Source organism: Rana temporaria, chromosome 3 (genome assembly GCF_905171775.1).
Source record: "Rana temporaria chromosome 3, aRanTem1.1, whole genome shotgun sequence".
In the NCBI taxonomy this organism is placed as follows: domain Eukaryota; kingdom Metazoa; phylum Chordata; class Amphibia; order Anura; family Ranidae; genus Rana; species Rana temporaria.
This window is the reverse complement of record NC_053491.1, coordinates 469,003,752-469,025,528: the sequence shown is the minus strand read 5'-3', so window position 1 is coordinate 469,025,528 and position 21,777 is coordinate 469,003,752. Positions and strand designations below refer to the sequence as shown.

Below are 21,777 nucleotides of genomic sequence, written 5' to 3'. Positions count from 1 at the left end.
GGGGATTTTTTTTTTACCTCTACTATTCCATTATATTGGCTTTTGAAATTTACAAATGCAGCAATTTAGAATTTGGATGAAAGTTTTAGTGCTGGGAAACACTTTTTGAAAGATAAAAAGTGCATTTTATATAAAACTATAGAGATCAGACCAAAATGAGGGACAAATGAGGAGAAAAGAGGGACATTGCTCCAAATCAGGGACAGTTGGAAGGGGACTGAATGCAATCTGGCCATCTGGCCCCCGATCAGGGGAATGTCCAGGGGAGATGAGGCCTTCTCTTTAGACATGTGCACACTGAAATATTTTGTTTTGGAATTTCGTTTTCGTCCGAAAAATAAATGCATTTAGTTACTCCCGAAATTCATTTTTATTAATTTTGTTTCCTTAAAATAAATGCATTAGTCCAAAAATCCGAATGAATTAAGTTTGAATCTTTGAATCTGATTCATTGAAGGCTTATGGTGTCTGTCGAATGTTCTAAGAAGATTTCATGGAGAAGTTAAACTGTATAGCCCCGTACACACGACCAGTTTCCTCGGCAGAATTCAGCTTCCGACCGAGTTTCTGGCTGAATTCTGCTGGGAAACCCGGCCGTGTGTACACTTTCGGCCGAGGAAGCCGACGAGGAGCTCGACGAGGAAATAGAGAACATGTTCTCTATTTCCTCGTTGTTCAATGGGAGCTCTCGGCCCGCCGAGCTCCTCGCCGGCTTCAGGGCTGAACTGGCCAAGGAACTCGATGTGTTTGGCACGTCGAGTTCCTCGGCCGTGTGTACGGGGCCTATGAGTCCGCAGTCATACATTTCCGGTCAAATGTTCTGCCTACAAGCAATAGAAGAATTCTAATGTTGTATGACAGTAGTAATTAATTAAATTTATAAATTATTATCACTAGTCAACCAACATTCACATTTTTCTATTTTTCATGCATTTGACCGGAGAAGTATGATTGCGGCGTTTTACAGTTTAGCTGCTTGTCGAATCTTCTTAGAACTTTCGACAGACACCATAAGCCTTCAATGACAGATTCGACATTTGATGTTTTTCACTGCTTCGTCGAATCTTCGTCGTTCATGTTGAATGTTCTACCCCCAACACTGTCTCTATAATGTCGCCCCCCCAGTAAATTTGAGTAAAGAAAGGTGCCCATAATTGATGATAGTAAATCAAATTGTTGTGGAGGGGTCTTTGTCCATCTTTGTATTGGCCTCATCCAGGGTCACCGTCTACGTCCTGGACTGAGATGCCGTCTCAGAGATGACACAACCATACATATCCTGGTGCCTGTGCAGTTCTTGCCCATGTTCACAAAATGACCATTTATGATAAGACAAGTCTTTTTCTCAGAAGAATGATGTTCAGTCTGACATTCTATTAATTCTTCTCCTGATGTAATCTATACCATCTTTTAGGACTGGAGAAGACACATCCCAGGTCGGTACACACTGATAAATACAATTATTATCACAATGACCCTGGGTGGGGACTTTGAACAATGATAATTTCCAGCAGATGTGCGATTAGTTGGAGATAATGGGTAGTCAACATTTTTCATGGTTGACACGTAACTATGTCATCATCTTATCTTTAGGTTATCTGTAGCTTTCCATGATTGGGAAAGACAAGTACTGCAAACCTGTCACTCTAAAGCTAATTTCACATGGGCGGAAGTTCCTACCACTCCTCTTCTGTGGTGGATTGCTTTTCAGAGGTGGTTTGTAGGTGTCCAGTGTTGGCTCCTGAATGCCTGTGTCAGGAAAGTCATAGTGTGCCCAGATGCATACGTGTGAGCAATCGCAGAATTATATTGAGCCATGCACGTGCACGCAAGCGAGCATGCCCACCACTAGGACAGACACCAAGAGGGCTATTTAGGCAGGACTGATGCACTGGATCTTTGCCATATGGTCTATAATGTTTCCTGTTTAACCTGCTACACGTTCCTGTACCTGACCTTCTGCTGCTTACCTGATCTGCTTCTGACTATGTCTGAATTCTGCCTGCACCGGCCCATGACTTGTCTCTAGATTACATCTCTGCCTGCTCCTTATGCTGATCTGCCTTACCATTCTATAAATATAAAACTTTGGCTTTAATGTGGTTTTAAAAATTATTTTTAATGTTTTTTTAAAAATCTGCAGCTTTCTTTTAAATAACCCCTGGTGATTCCGCCATGAAGGTCCCAGTTTAGGTATTTACTTTTTATTGGGTCGAAATGTTCTGAGCGGAGCCTGTGCAAGACTTAAGCTGAAGTTGGTGTTCAGCTTTAAACATTGTATAGCTACAGTATATTCCTTTTATGCATTTTTATTTATGACAAGTCCAGCAAACATGCATTACAAACACAATATAAATCCCACACACTGGATCATGTGCTTGCAGCTTATAATATCCAGAGGTAAAATTACCATAGAAAAATAGATAAATCTTCTGATCCAGGGAAAGGGGCCAGCTGACCTTGGGGAATTTTTTTGAATGCCAAAATTGGCAACAGTTCCTTAAAATCATTTCAACAGTTGCGGGAAGAGTTCTTACCTAGGCAGAGTTTTATCAGTATTTCCAGTTGTGCCAGGCAATAGGCTTCCATTAGAGGATAACATCTCTGGGGTACTGTATGATTCCAGTAATAGAGGATGTGATGATTAATGATCATACAAAAATACTTGTTTCCTCAGAATATAACTCATTAATTTATAAATATAATGAACTACGGTATTCCCAGAAATCCAAATTATTATTATTATTATTATTATACACGCTTTATATAGCGCCAACAGTTTACGCAGCGCTTTACAACATCAGGGAAGACATTATAGTTACAATACAATTCAATACAGGAAGGATCAGAGGGCCCTGCTCGTTAGAGCTTACAATCTAGAAGGGAGGGTCAAGTGGAACAGAGGGTAGTAGATGTGGGGGGTGATCAGATGGACAAAATTAAAATACAGTTGTTAGATGTGGGTATGATAGGCTTCTCTGAAGAGGAGGGTTTTTAGGGATCCTCTAAAAGCTAATAGAGAAGGAGATAGACGTTTAGTTTGGGGTAAGGAGTTCCATAGGCTTGGAGAGGCTCTGGAAAAGTCCTGTAGATGAGCATGGGAGGAGGTGATGAGAGAGCTAGAGAGCAGGAGGTCTTGAGAAGAACGAAGAGAACGATTAGGTTGGTATTTAGAGACTAGGTCAGTGATGTAGCTGGGGGCAGAATTGTGGATGACTTTGTAGGTCATAGTTAGTATTTTGAATTTAATTTGTTGGGCGAACGGAAGCCAGTGGAGGGACTGACAGAGAGGAGTAGCAGAGACCGAGCAGTTGGTAAGGTGGATGAGTCTGGCAGCAGCATTCATGATTGACTGAAGGGGGGATAGAGTATGCAGCGGTAAGCCAATGAGAAGGGAGTTGCAGTAATCGAGGCGAGAGATGACCAGGGAGTGAATTAAGAGCTTTGTGGTGTCATTGGTTAGAAAGGGGCGTATTTTGGAGATGTTGCGAGGGTTGAGGTGGCAAGATTTTGACAGTAATTGAACGTGAGGCTTAAGGGACAGTTCAGCGTCCAGGACTACTCCTAGGACCTTGACATGTGGGGATGGGCTGATAGTTGTGCCATCAATTTTGACAGAGAGATCAGGGGAAGAGGCACATGGGGGAGGGAAAATGATAAGTTCCGTTTTGGATAGATTGAGTTTGAGGAAGTGGTGTGACATCCAAAGTGATATATCTGATAGTAAATTAGTGATACGTGAGGAAAATGTAGGAGTGGGTTGAGGGGCAGAGAAATAGATTTGAGTGTCGTCAGCGTAGGGGTGGTATTGGAAGCTGTGGGAGGCTATCAGCTGACCCAGGGAGGAGGTGTAGATTGAAAATAGGAGAGGTCCAAGAACAGAACATTGGGGGAATCCAACAGATAGCAGCAGTCCTGAGACTCAGGTAATGTTGTAAGAGGGTGAATGGTCAGAGGTTACAAGGGTGATTCCTTTTTAGAGAGTAACTATTGTCCATAGCAGCCCTTCTCTACAAGACTTGGAATGCTAGGGTTTTCCAGATTTTGCAAGGGGTTCCTTGACTAACCACAAATGTAGAGGACATTCTTCCTCCAACTGTTCACCAATGTAAGTGGTTCCTGGTCCCACTGAAAATGTTAGAGGGCCTTCTCTGATGGCCGCCAATGTAAGGCCTTGTACAGACGAGCGAACATGTCCGATGAAAACGGTTTGCGGACCATTTTAATCGGACATGTCCGCTTGGAGATTTTGGTCTGATGGTTGTACACACCATCAAACCAAAATCCCCGCGGACAGACAGCGCGGTGACGTGGCGGTGACGTTGACGCCGCCACGTCCGCAAACCCGGAAGTTTAATGCTTCCACGCATGCGTCGAATCACTTGTGTGCCATGTGTGGGTTCTCGTACTGACCATCGGACATGTCTGACGGGCAGGCTTCCAGCGGACAAGTTTCTTAGCATGCTAAGAAACTTTTGTCCGCTGGAAACCTGTCCGCTAGGCCGGAAAATTGTCCGGTCGGCCCTACACACGACCGAACATGTCCGCGGAAACTGGTCAGCGGACATGTTTGGTCGTGTGTACGAGGCCTAAGAGGACCCTTCTCCATTGATCATTGATTGATTAATTTAGAGGCCAACTTTCTACTGACCATTTATACGTTGTATAAGGGAGTGTCTACTCCACTGGCCACCAATGTAAGAAAGCCCTTCTCCACTGACTATCAATATAGGGGGTGATTTTGTACTGTCCATCAATGTAAGGGAGGGCCTTCTCCACTGGCCACAAATGTAAGGGATCACTTTTTCATTTACCACCAATGTAATAAAGCCCTTCTCCATTTACCATCAATATAGGGGATTCTTTTGTACTGACCATCAATGTAAGGGAGAGGGGGGGTCTTTTCTACTGACCATCAGTGTAAGGGAGGGCTTTCTCCACTGACCATCAATGTACCAATCAGGTTTCCACTTACCACCAATGTAAGGAAGCCCTTCTCCATTTACCATCAATATAGGGGATTATTTTGTACTGACCATCAATGTATGGGAGAGGGGGTTCTTTTGAACTAACCATGAATGTAAGGGAGGGCCTTCTCCATTGACCATCACTGTACAGGTTCAGTTTTCCACTTATCACCAAAGTAAGGAATCCCTTCTCCATCTACTATTAATATAGAGTATTCTTTGTACTGTCCATCAATGTATGGGAGAGGGGGTTCTTTTGTACTGACCATCAATGTAAGTGAGGGTCTTCTCCACTGACCATCAATGTAAGGGATCAGTTTTCCATTTACCACCAATGTAAGGAAGCCCTCTCCATTGACCATCAATATAAGGGGTTCTTTTGTACTGACCATCAATGTAAGGGAGGACCTTTAACACCGGCCACCAAAGTAAGGGATCATTTTTTTACTTACCACCAATGTAAGGAAGCCCTCTCTATTGACCATCAATATAAGGGGTTCTTTTGTACTGACCATCAATGTACAGCAGGGGCGTTCTCCACTGACCATCAATGTAAGGGATCAGTTTTCCACTTATCACCAATGTAAGAAAACCCTTCTCCATTTAACATCAATATAGGAGGTTCTTTTGTACTGACCATCAATGAAAGGAATGACCTTCTACACCGGCCACCAATGTAAGGGATCACTTTTCCACTTACCATCAATGTAAGGAAGCCCTTCTCCATTGACCATCATTATAGGGGATTCTTTTGTACTGACCATTAATGTAAGGATTTAAGTAATCACTTTCCCACTTACCACCAATTAGGGTTGTCCCGATACCACTTTTTTAGGACTGAGTACGAGTACCGATACTTTTTTTCAAGTAGTCGCCGATACCGAATACCGATACTTTTTTTAAAATGTGTCCCCAAATGCAGCGATGTCCCCCCACAGATGCAGCCATGTATCCCCCCATCCAGCCATTGTCTCCCCCCATCCAGCCATTGTCTCCCCCCCATCCAGCCATTGTCTCCCCCCCATCCAGCCATTGTCTCCCCCCATGCAGCAATGTATCCCCCCATCCAGCCATTGTCACCCCCCATCCAGCAATGTATCCCCCCATCCAGCCATTGTCTCCCCCCATCCAGCCATTGTCACCCCCCCATCCAGCCATTGTCTCCCCCCATCCAGCCATTGTCACCCCCCATGCAGCCATTGTCACCCCCCATGCAGCCATTGTCACCCCCCATGCAGCCATTGTCTCCCCCCATCCAGCCATTGTCACCCCCCATGCAGCCATTGTCACCCCCCATGCAGCCATTGTTACCCCCCATGCAGCCATTGTCACCCCCCATGCAGCAATGTATCCCCCCATCCAGCAATTGTCACCCCCCATCCAGCAATGTATCCCCCCATGCAGCCATTGTCACCCCCCATGCAGCCATTGTCACCCCCCATGCAGCCATGTCTCCCCCCCCCATCCAGCCATGTGTGTCTCCCCCCATCCAGCCATGTGTGTCTCCCCCCATCCAGCCATGTGTGTCTCCCCCCATCCAGCCATGTGTGTCTCCCCCCATCCAGCCATGTGTGTCTCCCCCCATCCAGCCATGTGTGTCTCCCCCCATCCAGCCATGTGTCCCCCCCATATGCAGCCATGTGTGTCTCCCCCCATCCAGCCGTGTGTCTCCCCCCTTCCAGCCATATGTCCCCCCCATATGCAGCCATGTGTGTCTCCCCCCATCCAGCCATGTGTGCCCCCCATATGCAGCCATGGCCCGCTTACCTGCTACCGCCGACTGTGTAAAGTACTACGGCCGGCCAGGAACATTACAGCTTTGAATAGCTTTGTAATGATTGGCGCCACGCTGCGTGTATAGACACTCCCCCTCGCTCGGGATTGGACAGTTCACCCGAGCAAGGGGGAGTGTCTATGCGTGGCGCAAATCATTACAGCTATTCAAAGCTGTAATGTTCCCACCCGTATTACACAGTCCGCGGCGTAGCGGCGGCGGATCGCAGCGGCAAATTGCGGCTCCGGTGGCGGAGGTCGGCGGCGGCGCGGCGCGGGGGGGGTTAAGTATTCTATTTGTGTATCGGGGCGGGGTATCGGCGTCTGACTACCGCCGAAAAAACTCGGTATCGGGACAACCCTACCACCAATGTAAGGGGACACTTCTCCACTGACCATTAGTGTAAGGGGCCCTTTTATACTGACCACAAATGTCTACTACAATGCAATCTTTACTGTCTGCTTTTTGGTCACTATTATATTTTTGTTGTAATGTCATAATTACATTGAGCATGGGAGTGTTAGAAATGATAGAATTTCATCAAATATGCTAGGTGCGCCAAATTATTTATTCATTTATTTAGCAATGGTTTCTTAAACCAGAAAATTATTCCAAAGGTTATTCTGTGTTGCAAATGTTTCAATGGTTCTTCTGTGTTGCAAATATTTCAATGGTTCTGAAACCAAAAAACAATTTCAAAGGTTCTTCTGTGTTGCGATGCCCTGGTCATGTCTCACTCTATCGCAATAGGCCATTTTATTTCACGATGAAGGGCTTGCTGATACCTTTCTAGGTGTTAATGTAGCTCTTAGAACATGGGTGCTCAATCTTTTGAAGACTGAGGGCCGCATAATTTGCTCACATAATTTGTAATAAAAACATCTTTGCCATTCTGAATCTTCGCTCCAACCACTTTGCATATTAATTTATATATAATGTGGTTCTGTACTTGCCAAATATGCTGCAGAAATCTCCATCCACTGAGTCTGTCTGCAATCATTTTAAATGTGGGCAGCTTAAGTTGTGTGTGTGTGCGTGTGTGTACTATGTGGCCCGATAATCTATTGCCTGGGGGCCCCATAATCTCCTATTGCCACCGGGGGCCCCATGAGTTGTCAGTCCGCCCCTGCTAGGAAAGTAAATGAAGGAATACCTTCCTAAGAGCAATATAACTCCCAGAGTGGATTGAACACTTCCCCACCCAGGACATAGAAATAAAGACGGTTAACCGCAGAGAAAAAAAAATGCTCCATCAAGTTCTCAGTTTTTTTTTTTAGCTTTTTTTGCCTAAAACAGGAACAAAAAAAGCTTTGGGTGGAGTTTATATAGTTGACAAAATACATCATACAAAAGGATGGGTTTTATAATACCTCTGGCTAGTTTGTTTATAATCTTTATTTATAAATTTTAATTTTACACAAAAACATTACAAATATTACAATAACTGTCATAGCCCATTACCCACTCACTCCATATATATATATATATATATATATATATATATATATATACACATACATACACACATCTAATATCATCTGGTATCATAAACATATCTAAAAGAGGAAAGAAAAAAAAAATGAAAAAAAAATAATCTTTACATTTATCACATCCATACAGGTTCTCTACTGGTCTCTATTGCCTATCATAGCATCTACACAATGGCATAACACTACCACCACAAAAAAAAGGGGGGGAAGGAAAGAGGGGGGAAGAAGGGGGGGGGAATTCCCCAACATAGTACTGATATTGGTGTGGAGGTTCTAAACTCTACCCATTGCTGCCATGTCCTTAACGTTTGTTCCTGCCCATTTCGCATATCCATTCTCCAATTGAAAGTGTTCCCTTTTTTTTCCAGTGCCGGGCTATAATGGTACGCTCTGCTACCAGCATGTGTCTTAATATGCCCCTTTTTATAGTCTTTATAGACCCGGGAATCATGGATAAAAGAGAAGTTAATATTGAATATTGATCCCTGTGACTTTATGATGTATACTATATATCTTGGTCCAGAATATCAGTGCTTTGGGGCAGTAATACCATATATGAGACATTGTACCTTTTGCACTGTGGCATTTCTAACATGTCTCATCATTTTCACTATTGATTTTATGCATATCTACTGGGCATCTATACCGTCTTGTTAAGATTCTATAGTTTTTTTCCTGATATCTACTGGATATCGATAGCTTGTGTGCTATTAGGAAAGCTCTTTTCCAGTCCGGTCTGGGAATGTTCCATCCCAGTTCTTCCTCCCATCTATTTATATATGTTAGTTCTTCTTCTTACCGTGTTGGGGTGGATCCAGAGCCCTCTGACCTTCGAATATTATTTGGGAGGAGGTATTGGTATATTACGAATAATACATGTGTTGGGCTTTCCTCTTGTATTAGTAACTGCTTGAAGTCCGTGCCTGATCTATCTAGTATCCCATTTTCTATTAGTGATTGAGTGTATGTTCGAAGTTGTTAGTATTGTATCCACATATTCCTGTACTCAGGGGTGGACTGACAACTCATGGGGCCCCCGGGCAATAGAAGAATATGGGGCCCCCGGTCTTACAGATGGCCACCAAGCCAGGAGGCATTACAGAGGCGGGGCAGCTAAAATCTCAGGATTTTCACATCAAAAGCATGTCGGTTTTGGACATATCAGGGACAGATGTAAAAAAAACACAGATTTTTACATACTGTCCCTGGTTTTAATGAACCTGGCAACCCTGATGGGCCCCCTAGTGGCATGGGGCCCTTGGGCAGTGCCCGAGTGCTGCAATGGTCAGTCTGCCCCTGCCTGTACTCCAGACCAAGAGAGTCTATTGGAGGGATTTTACCTTCAATCAGGATCTGGACCACTCTAGTATATTCGTTTCTATACCATTTAAAAAAAGGTTAGGGCATTTAATGCTTGTGGAAACTCATGGTTTCCAAACAGAGGTGTCATTGGCCCGATCTGTGTACCAATTCTCATTTTTTAGCATTACATCCCATGCCTTTAACGTGGAGGATACCAGCATCAGCATTTCTCTCATGGCGGGTCGTACATTACGATTTATCCATGGTAGTGATTTAAGTTTTATTTCAATGATATCCTCCTCTAATTTCACCCATTGTTTAGTTTTTGCATCATGAAACCAATCCACTATTCTCCCCATGAATACCGCCCATAGATATAATGAGAAGTCTGGGAGCACTAGACCTCCGTTTTTTTGGCCCTAATCAATATATTTCTTCTAATTCGAGGTGTTTTATGAGCCCATATAAATGCCCCTATCGCTCTTCAGAGTTGATGTAGTAACTTAGTTGGAAAATATATTGGGATTGTTTGGAATAAATATATAAAAGTTTCGGGAGTATATCCAATTTTTTTAATGTTAATCCTAACAATCCAGGAGAAGACCGTTCTGTCATATCTTTGAAGTGTCTTAATAATTTTTTGTATTGTTGGTATATAATTCAATTCTAGAAGTTTTGTTAAGTCCTTGGGAATATAAGTTTCCAAGTATTTAACAGCTACGATCTGCTATTTAAAAGAATTGTGTTTTTTTAAGTTATCAATATCTTTCCTTAGGAGTGTAATATTCAAAGCACCTGTCTTATTATAGTTTACTTTAAAGTTACTCATCTTATCAAAACAGTTGAACTCCTGGATTAGATTTGGTATGGATATTAATGGGTTCGTTATGTATAGCAGAAGATCATCTGCATATACAGACATTTTGTATTCTGTTCCTTTAACTTTTATCCCCTGTATATCTGGATTATTTTGCATGGCTGTAGTCATTAGTGCTCCATCACCAATACATATAATAGTGGGCATATGGGGCATCCCTGACATGTTCCATTCGATATTTTCACCGATTCCAATAAGTTTCCATTTGTTTGGATTCGGGCTGTTGGGTTTTGGTAAAGGGCCATTATTTCCCCCTTTAGCAATGGGCCTATTCCCCACTGATCTAGGGTTTCCTCCATAAAACTCCATCCCACCCTGTCAAATGCTTTTTCAGCATCCACCGCTAGTAGACAGGCTGGGATGGAGTTCCGTTGGGCAAATTCCACTAATGTCAAAGTCTTCAATGTATTGTCTCTTGCCTCTCTCCCTTTTACGAACCCTGCTTGGTCCAAGTGAACATATGTTGGTAAAATTGAAGTAATTCTATTAGCTATGATCTTAGAATATAGTCAAAGATCTATATTGGTTAACGATATTGGGCGATAGCTCCCATACAGCGTATGATCTTTTTCTGGCTTTGGGATTATTGATACATATGCTTCCATCCCTTGTGGAGCAAAGGTTCGAGAGGCCGAGACCACATTGAAGGTTCTGATCATAATTGGGATAAACTGCTCTTAAAATGTTCCATCAAAGGGTGGTGTGAGACCATCCGGTCCAGGACTTTTGCCCGGTACCAGTGAGTCGATTGCTTTTTGCAACTCTATTATTGAAAATTATTTTTCTAGCTCCTCTCTTTCGGTCAAAGAAATTGATGGAATGGCTGTATCTGTATATATTGTCTTATTTCTTGTCGGACAATTTCGGGGTCTCTTCCTATCTGTTGTTTAGGTATATTATAAAGTTTAGAATAAAATAAATGAAAAGATTGAAAGATTTCTTTGGGATCGTGTGTTATATCTTCTATTGCTGTTTTAAAATTTGTTATAGGGGTCATAGATGTCATTTGAGTCAGTGCTCTAGCTAGAAGTCGACCCGGTTTATTGTCGTGTTGCTAGAACAGTGTATGACTCTTATCTCTAAGGTGTAAGGTTTGTTCATTTAGTAGCCTTGTAGTTCTCTTAGGCCTCGTACACACGACCGAGTTTCTCGGCAAAAACCAGCAAGAACCTTGCTGGGAGATATTTTTTTGCCGAGGAAACCGGTCGTGTGTACATTTCCGTCGAGGAAACTGTCGAGGAACTCGACAAGCCAAAAAGAGAGCATGTTCTCTATTTCCTTGACGGGAATGGAGAAAATTGGCTTGTCGAGTTCCTCTTTGGCTTCACAAGGAAATCGACGAGCAAAACTATGTGTTTCGCCCGTCGAGTTTCTCGGTCGTGTGTACGAGGCTTTAGTTTATCGGCTAATTCTATTACATTCCCTGAAATTGGATTTTGCTTATGCCTCTTTTCAAGCATGGGTATTTCTTTTAGCAGAAAGGATATACTGTATTTATTGGCGTATAACACTCACTTTTTTACCCTGAAAATAGATAAGTAAAAATAGATAGGTAAACTGTGGCTGTGTGTTATACGCAGGGGGCTGTGGAAAGTTTTTTCCCCGAAAATTTCCTCTTAAAGTTAGGGTGCGTGTTATACACCTGTGCGTGTTATACGCCGATAAATACGGTATTACTTTCTCTTTCTTTTTTCAGTCTAGCACCATGCTTTATAAAAAGACCCCTTAAAACGCATTTTAGCGTCTCCCATTTTAGCGCATCTGGTTGGTTTGGAACAACAAAACTGCAGGAAAAAAAAAACTAGAACTGTCTCTGGGAAACAGAGGTGCCCCCTGTACCCCCACTTGCAAAGGGATTTGTGTGCTTTTATGAGACTTAGTTGCAGCGGTGAGCTTTAGAGCTTTACATAAGATCCTGCACACAGATCCATCCTATCGCTGTACATTGTGTATCACCCATCCCTGGCTATAAGGTGTGTAGGCAGATCACTGCAGGGTGAGGAGGAGAGGGAGGAGGGGAATGCCTCCACACCTTCACTGTTCAATGTATACCAGACAGTGCAGCAGGGCAAACATAACACACATCTCTCTGTCTACCTGGATGCCAGCAGTTGCACAAAGGCTCCAAAAATACTTACTAGCACACTTACTCCAAAGTTACCAGCAGGAGTTTAAAAAGGCATTCAAGCGTTGGGATTTCTGAACCATTAAAGGAACCCGTACAGATCAGCAGACCACCGGTTCTGTGGTCATCAAAAGACCGAAAGAGGAAAACAGCCATCAAGTTTAGAAAAGCTGGTAGAGACGATAACTTGATGGTAGACCGTAGGTTCAGAATTACAGTACAGGGGTCGTTGTCAGAAAGGTGACAGCGAACTGTATTAGATAACCTCTCAGTAGAGGTTTGCAAAACAAACCTGGAAATACAGTGGGAAAAATCAACAGTAAGGACAAATTGGTTACCAACAGTGAAGAGTTGACAGAAACCAGGACAAAAACACAAAGGAAAAATACGTTTTGTGGAACTTAAGAAGTAAGAAAAGTTGGAGTCGTGTGTTGCTCTTCCCACCACCTTTGAAAATGTCAATGATCGTGGAGACAACGGGATTCTTTTTTGATGTCATAGGCTCCATTATGTTGGCCATCACACTCTTCAACTTCAACTGGAGGGAGTCTACAGTGGATGGAAACGTGATCACCACCTCCACTTTGTTCGAGAACCTGTGGATGAGCTGTGCCATCGATTCCACTGGATTGTACAACTGCCGAGACTTCCCGTCTTTGTTGGCGCTTTCAGGTAAGAAGGGTCTTCTATGGGGGGGGGAGGATGGTAGTGGTGGCAGAAGTCTATCATGGGTCTAAAGCAGCCATTCTCAACCAGGGTTCTATTGAACCCTAGTTTTCCTTCAGAGGTTGCGAGGGCTTACTTAAACTGTGCCACCAAATCCAATGGGGTGTATAACTGCTGAGACTTCCAATCCTTGTTGGCGCTTTCAGGTAAGAAGGGTCTTCTACGGGGAGGGGGAGAATGGTAGTGGTGGCAGAAGTCTATTATGGGTCTAAAGCGGCCATTCTCAACCAGGGTTCTATTGAACCCTAGTATTCCTCCAGAGGTTGTGAGGGCTTACTTACGCTGTGCCACCGAATCCAATGGGGTGTATAACTGCTGAGACTTCCCATCCTTGTTGGCGCTTCAGGTAAGAAGGGTCTTCTACATGAGGTGGGAGGATGGTAGTGGTGGCAGAAGTCTATTATGGGTCTAAAGCAGTCTTTTCCAACCACGGTTTCATGAAACCCTAGGGTTCCTCCAGAGGTTGCGAGGGCTTACTTGAGCAGTGCCCCCGATTCCACTGGAGTGTACAACTGCTGAGACCTCCTGTTCTTGTTGGCGCTTTCAGGTAAGAATGGTCTTCTACTGTGAGGTGGTAGTGGTGCCAGAAGTCTATTATTGGTCTAAAGCAGTCTTTCCCAACCAGGGTTCCATTGAAGCCTAGGGTTCCTCCAGAGGTTGCGAGGGCTTACTTGAGCGTACATACTTTCGGAGCCAGGTGCATGACACCAATGATCTTTTTAGCTGTCAGTAGGAGGAGGCTTTCTTCCCACTGACACTCAATGAATTGTTTTTTTGTATGGGGTTCCCTGAAACTTGAAAATTATTTTAAGGGTTCCAAAAGTTGAGGCTGATCTAGATCAATGTTTTTCCACTAAGTACCACTTGCAGGGCTATTTCTGCTGGCTAAGGATGGACTAAAATTAATTATTAACACAAATAAACTTTTGAAAGTTGCTTGTATTCTTAAACATAATTGTCACAACTTTCAATTCTATCTTAATCTTTTTTTCAGCTTGGAAAAAACATTTGTGGCTTAATAATAGAGTCGGTGGCTTACCATTGTAGATACCAGGTGGATGAGACACTTAATTGTGAGAATTCTTGTGGTGTCTCTGCCCACTGGATGCCTTCTATGCCCGTTATGTGTGTGAATTATCCCCACGCTGGTTTTTATTTTATATTATGGGGATTGCAGCAGAATGAGTGAGACTTGTTTCTAGAGTTAGTAGTTTCTAGAAGAAAAAAAAGGACCTCTTTCCTGCTCCAAATAAAAAGTGCTGTTGAACAGATCCATGTCTATACAGATCAGGTCACACAGTCTATGGCTAGCAGCAGTCTACGGTTTAATGGGCTAATACGGTAATCTATGGTTGGGTCACAAGGTCTATGGCTACCAATCTATAAATAAGTCATGGCAACCAATCTGTGGCTGGGTAAGAAGGTCTGTGGCTTCCAATCTATGACTAGGTCACACAGTCTGTGGCTACCAATCTGTGGTTGGGTCACACAGTCTATAGCTACCAATCTGTTGTTGGGCCACATAGTCAATGACTACCAATCTGTAGCTAGATCACATTGTCTATAGCTACCAATCTATGGCTAGGTCACACAGTCTATGGCTTCCATCCTATGGCAAGGTCACACGGTCTATGACTACCAATCTATAGCTAGGTTTCACAGTATATAATTACCAATCTATGGCTAGGTCACACAGCCTATGACTACCAGTCTATGGCTATGCTTCACAGTATATAACTACCAATCTATAGCTAGGTAACACAGTCTATAGCTTCCATTCTATGGCTAGGTCACACAGTCTATGGCTTCCATTCTATGGCTAAGTCACATGGTCTATGACTACCAATCTATAGCTAGGTTGCACAGCCTATGACTACCAATCTATAGCTAGGTCACACAGTCTTTGGCTTCCATTCTATGGCTAGGTCACACAGTCTATGACTACCAGTCTATGGCTAGGTTTCACAGTATATAATTACCAATCTATGGCTATGACACACAGTCTATGATTTACATTCTATGGCTAGGTCACACAGTCTATGGCTATTAGTCTATGGCTAGGTTTCACAGCATATACCTACCAATTTTTGGCTAGGTCACACAGTCTATGACTACCAGTCTATGGCTAGGTTTCACAGTATATAATTACCAATCTATGGCTAGGTCACACAGTGTATGGCTTCCATTCTATGGCTAGGTCACACAGTCTACCAGGGAAGCCATCACAAATTTTACACAGCTTTAGGCAGGGCCCCCCTGAAACAGAGAACCGGGGGAGGGGGCGTTGGTGCTGACAAACAAAACAAAGTCAAGTCAAGTCTTCTCTTCTCTCTCCTGCCGCGAGTTGCTAAAGTCAGACGGAAAAAAAATGGGGGGGGGGCCCTGCTGCAAGTTGCTAAAGGTGGGGGGTCAGATGAAAAAATAAATAAAATAAAATAAAAAAAACACTGGGGACCATCGGGCCCCTTACAGTGCTTTGTGCCCCGAGCCCACCCTTTTTGACACCAATTAGAGCCTCAAGCCTCGCACACATGGCCGGGAATCTCGTCAGGAAAAAAACGTTGGTTTTCCTGACAAGATTCCTGGCAAGCTTTCTTGCTTGACCGAGCGTACACACACACAATTCAAAAGAACCGCCGTTCTTTTGAATGGCAAGAACGCGGTGATGTTATCGACTAAGACAAGCATGCGCTCATCACATTTGATGCCATCGCGGCCATCTTGCTACACCCTACACTATGCCTTGGAAGCTACCGCACATGCGCCAAAGTCTCATCGAGCATGTGCAGGTTTCCATGGAGGCAGGTAAGTATACAGACGCTCGGGTTTCTCGGCAGGAAAACATTGCAGAGAATCCAGACAAGAAAAATAGAGAGGGAAAAGGGAGTAGCCGCTCCAGGTGGGAACCCAGATGAATATCCTCCGCTGCAGACAACTCAGGTGCAGGCAATACACTTAGCAAAGCAGGAACAAAAATTGTCTCTGGACAGCTGCACAAATTGTAGCCTTTATTAAAAGAAGGACATCACTACAAGTCACAGCAAAATAAAATAAAACCCGACTGTTGACGGGTTTCGCACTGAAACTAGTGCTTAGTCATAGCTCAATGATTAAGCACTAGTTTCAGTGCGAAACGCGTCAGCGGTCGGGTTTTATTTTATTTTGCTGCGACTTGTAGTGATGTCCTTCTTTTAATAAAGGCTACAATTTGTTCAGAGTGCGGCGGTCCAGAGAAAATTTTTGTTCCTGCTTTGAGAAAAATAGAGAGTGAGTGAGTGAATAACTTGTATAGCGCTGCAAATGCGAACTAAATCGCCTCAAGGCGCTTATTTCCATCCAGTGTCATCCTGATCCTTCAGAAGAGGTGAGTCTTAAGTTTTTTCCTGAAGGCCCGATGGTTTTCTTTCATGCGGATGTTTGTGGGTAGAGCGTTCCATAGCCATGGTCCTTGGACTCCAAATCTTCGTTCTCCCTTCGATTTGTAGCGGGACTTGGGGAGCAGGTTTCTGGTCGAGATTCCCGTATACCAGGGGTGGGGAACCTTTTTCTGCCAAGGGCCATTTGGATTTTTGTAACATCATTCGGGGGCCATATAAAATGATCAATGACAGTAACCCCCACAATAGTGCAGACCTCAGACAGTAACCCCCACAGTAGTGCAGACCTCAGACAGTAACCCCCACAGTAGTGCAGACCTCAGACAGTAACCCCCACAGTAGTGCAGACCTCAGACAGTAACCCCCACAATAGTGCAGACCTCAGACAGTAACCCCCACAATAGTGCTGACCTCAGACAGTAACCCCCACAGTAGTGCAGACCTCAGACAGTAACCCCCACAGTAGTGCAGACCTCAGACAGTAACCCCCACAGTAGTGCAGACCTCAGACAGTAACCCCCACAGTAGTGCAGACCTCAGACAGTAACCCCCACAGTAGTGCAGACCTCAGACAGTAACCCCCACAGTAGTGCAGACCTCAGACAGTAACCCCCACAGTAGTGCAGACCTCAGACCTCAGACAGCGGCGTGTGTTTCCCTCGAGCGCAGGCTCCTCCTCCTCTGTGGGTGCTCCGCGGATCGCGGGGTGTGCCGACATGTTCGGATCACGGATCGGTGACGATCCGTTGCACCCCTAGTCAGAAGGAGCCGTAACTACAAGGTAAACATTGGCTCCTTCTGACAGCTCCGCAGACACACACTCAGCGGCACGGGGGGGGGGGGGGCGGATGGAATGATTTTGCGGGCCGCAAGCGGCCCGCAGGACGCAGGTTCCTCACCCCTGCTCTATACTGTGTACTTGTCTCTATCCAGAGCACTAAGTGTCATTTCGGTCTGCTGCTTCCTTCCTCTGCTATCAGCATGAATCACTTCTAATGAGTCGTACACGCGATCGAAATTTACGATGAAAAAGGTCAGACGCACCAAAACCTGGCTGGGGGTGGAAGGGGGTTTTGGTGGGGGTAAGAATAATGCATGGCTGGATGGGGAAGGGGGTGGCTGGCTGGGTGGGTGCCGCAGACCCCCCAAACTACCACCCCCCCCCAGGAAATTTGAGTAAAGAAAGGTGCCCATAATTGATGATAGTAAATCAAATTGTTGTGGAGGGGTCTTTGTCCATCTTTGTATTGGCCTCATCCAGGGTCACCGTCTACGTCCTCCTGGACTGAGATGCCGGCTCAGAGATGACACAACCATACATATCCTGGTGCCTGTGCAATTCTTGCCCATGTTCACAAAATGACCATTTATGATAAGATAAGACTTTTTCTCAGAAGAATGATGTTCAGTCTGACATTCTATTGATTCTTCTCCTGATGTAATCTATACCATCTTTTAGGACTGGAGAAGACACATCCCAGGTCGGTACACACTGATAAATACAATTATTATCACAATGACCCTGGGTGGTGACTTTGAACAATGATAATTTCCAGCAGATGTGCGATTAGTTGGAGATAATGGGTAGTCAACATTTTTCATGGTTGTCACGTAACTATGTCATCATCTTATCTTTACGTTATCTGTGGCTTCCCATGATTGGGAAAGACAAGTACTGCAAACCTGTCGCCCTAAGGCCCGGTACACACGAGAGGATTTATCCGTGGATACGGTCCACCGGACCGTTTCCGCGGATAAATCCTCTCGAGGATTTGCGAGGATTTTGATCCGATGGAGTGTACTCACCATCGGATCGAAATCCGCGCCGAAATCCCATCGCGATGACGTGTCGAGCCGTCGCCGCGATGATGACGAGGCGACGCTGTCATATAAGGAATTCCACGCATGCGTCGAATCATTACGACGCATGCGGGGGATTCATTCGGACGGATTAATCCGGTGAGTCTGTACAGACCAGCGGATCAATCCGTTGGGATGGATTCAAGCGGATAGATTTGAAAGCATGTTTTCAAATTTTTATCCGCTTGAAATCCATCCCAGGGGATAAAAATCCGCGGAAACAGATCCGCTGGATTGTACACACCAGGGGATCTATCCTCTGGAGCCGGTCCGTGGATCAATTCCAGCGGATGGATCCTCTCGTGTGTACGGGGCCTCAGGCTAATTTCACATGGGTGGAAGTTCCTACCACTCCTCTTCTGTTGTGGATTGCTTTTCAGAGGTGGTTCGTAGGTCGCCAGTGTTGCCTCCTGAATGCCTGTGTCAGGAAAGTCATAATGTGCCCAGACGCATACGTGTGAGCAAGCGCAAAATTATATTAAGCCATGCACGTGTGCGCAAGCGAGCATGCCCAGCACTAGGACAGACACCAAGAGGGCTATTTAGGCAGGACTGATGCACTGGATCCTTACCATATGGTCTATAATGTTTTCTGTTTAACCTGCTACCCGTTCCTGTTCCTGACCTTCTGCTGCTTACCTGATCTGCTTCTGACTACGTCTGAACTCTGCCTGCACCGGCCCTGGCTACTACTACTCTTCTGTCTTCTGTTTGCTCCTGACCTGTCCGCAAATTACTGATCTGAACTTGTGTTTGCCAACATGTACCAGTCTGCCAGTGCCTGCTGTCTGTCTACTGGTGACTTGCCGGCCTCCACCATGCTTTCTGCAGCCTGTCTTCTCTGCGGCAGAGCAATCACAGTCCAGCCTGCATCAGTGGAAGAACTGTCAGGCACTCATGCCACTCCATGATCCGGTACCTCATGTTAGCTTACCAGAGGCTACCTATCCTCATCAGGCTCCACCACCAGGTACGTGAAAGCCTGTTTATTTATTTATTTTTTGGCTGTTTTTTTTTTTTCCATCTGAAGGAGATTTTTCCATAAAATACAAAATATCATCAAAAGTATTGGGACGCGAGCCTTTACACGCACAAAAACTTTAATGGCATCCCAGTCTTAGTCCGTAGGGTTCAATATTGAGTTGGTCCATCCTTTGCAGCTATAACTGCAAACTCTTCTGGGAAGGCCGTCCACAAGGTTTAGGAGTGTGTCTATGGGAATGTTGGACCATTCTTCCAGAAGAGCATTTGTGAGGTCAGGCACCGATGTTCACAATGATTCACAATTTCAATTATCTAAAGAAGGATAAGTAATTAAATATACAACTGGTCTGACCAAGGTATCAGAAATGGTACAAAATTACCATTCAAGATAAAACAGTATTTTGAAAGTTTATTGCACCAACAGTAGGAACGGGGTTGGTGGAATACCAAATCAGCAATTCTTAGCACTCCTTCTCCAAGCTTAAACTACCTGAATGGAGTTGAAACTTATTCTGCGTACAACAGACAAATGTAGCATCCAATAAAACAGAGGTTCCTGTGTTTTCTCTGTACATGGTATGACTACAGCATCAGCCAGTGGAGGTTTAAGTCTGAAGCCTCGTACACATGACAAGTTTTTCCGGCAGGAAAACTGCCAGGAGAGCATTTGCCCGGGAATCCCGGCCATGTGTATGCTCCCTAGCAGTTTTCCCATCAGGAAAACAGCCCAGAATCCATACGGGAAAATAGAGAACCCTGCTCTCTATTTTCCCGTCGGCATTCCCGGCAGAGTGTTTCCTGCCGAGAAAACCGGTCGTCTGTATGCTTACCTGTCCCAGGTAAACCCGCACATGCTTAATAAGAGTTTGATGCATACACGGTAGCATACAAGTTTAGTGTGGGGTGTAGCAAGATGGCGGCGATGGCATCGAATGTGACGAGCGCCGGCTCGTCATAGTCAATGAAGTCACCGCATTCTTGCCATTCAAAAGAACGGCGGTTCCTTTGAATGGCCATCTGTATGCACGGCTTTGCAAGACAAGCTTGGCAGGAATCCCAACGTTTTTTTCCTAACGGGATTCCCGGCCGTGTGTACAGGGTCTGACTCAAAGTCCCCAGAAATATTATCCTTGACAGCAGGATCAGCATGGGTTAGGTAGGTACTTCTTTAATAGAAGATATTATATGGTAGCCCCAGAAGGCCTAGGGTTCTAAGCTCAAGCAACAGCCGGTAGAAAAAAAAAAGCCACCAACTAAGGATGAAATTTGTTTTTGAGTTTTATCTGAATGCTCAACAAACTATCGAAACTGTTTGCCCACCCCAGTTTGGTCAGTGATGTCTCCCAGGATAAATGACACTGGCCCGGATTCACAAAGCACTTACGCCGAAGTATAACAAGATACGCCGACGTAAGTGCAAATGTGTGCCGTCGTATCTGTGCGCCAGACCCACAAACTAAGATGTGCCTAAAAATAGGCTTCATCCCGCCGATCTTACCTTGCCTACGCCGGCGTATGGTGGGCGCACATTTAGGCTGGACGCATGGTGGCGCTTCCATTGATTAGCCATTCAAATATGCAAATGAGTGAAATATGGCAAATCACCGGCGCTCGGCCCATCATTTGCATGGGGTCACGCCTCATTTGCATGGCTCACGCCCACTTCCACCTACGCCGGCGTACGCCTTCGAAACCCAGCACAACATTGGGAGCACTGGCTTGGTGAATTCCATGCTTGCCTCTCTGCGCTGCGTTGGCGTAGCGTACATTGTTTGCGCTACGGCAGCGTAATGTGCGCCCACTCTCTGTGAATTTGGGCCACTGTGTTTTTCATAACAGCAGTGCCAAGGAAACATTATTGGCCAAATATGAATCTCTAGTGCTGTTTTTACATTACTGAAGCATTGGAGATCTGTTGTTTAGGGACAGGAGTGCGGCAGGTACATATCGGTGGGCGGCACATCATAGTGATTGACATAGGTGTGCCGGATGTGCCTGGGCACACCCTAATCACCCCATGTGCATTAGCATTATCCAGGGGTGGCAGCCAGTGGGTGGATGGGGTTCCAGTGGCCAGTGTAAATGCCCCCATTATATTAAAGGCTACGTTCAACTGTAGGAACACATTACACCTATACTTAGGATGTAATGTAATACGCTCCCTATCAACTGTCTCCCACCATCAGAGCCTCCTCCCTGTGACAGCAGGTGGCGTTATTGTGTGTTTGAGCTTTGGGGTGCACACCCTAATGCAATCGGCTGCCCACACCTATGGTGATTGATGAGCATTTACAC

General features: G+C 44.8%; 1 protein-coding gene across 2 annotated transcripts in view; it reads left to right on the top strand.

Moving 5' to 3' along the window:
* The window catches only part of CLDN15 (claudin 15), a 163,775-nt gene that overhangs the window by 8,888 nt on the left and 133,110 nt on the right, over positions 1–21,777 (top strand). The window contains exon 1 of one of the 2 annotated variants that reach the window (XM_040346926.1): positions 12,424–13,207. The exons of the other annotated variant lie outside the window; for it this stretch is intronic. Coding sequence (XP_040202860.1) covers positions 12,991–13,207 — 217 coding nt within the window. The 5' untranslated portion in view covers positions 12,424–12,990. Of the gene's footprint in view, positions 1–12,423; positions 13,208–21,777 lie in introns of those variants that run through there. 2 annotated transcript variants of the gene reach the window in all.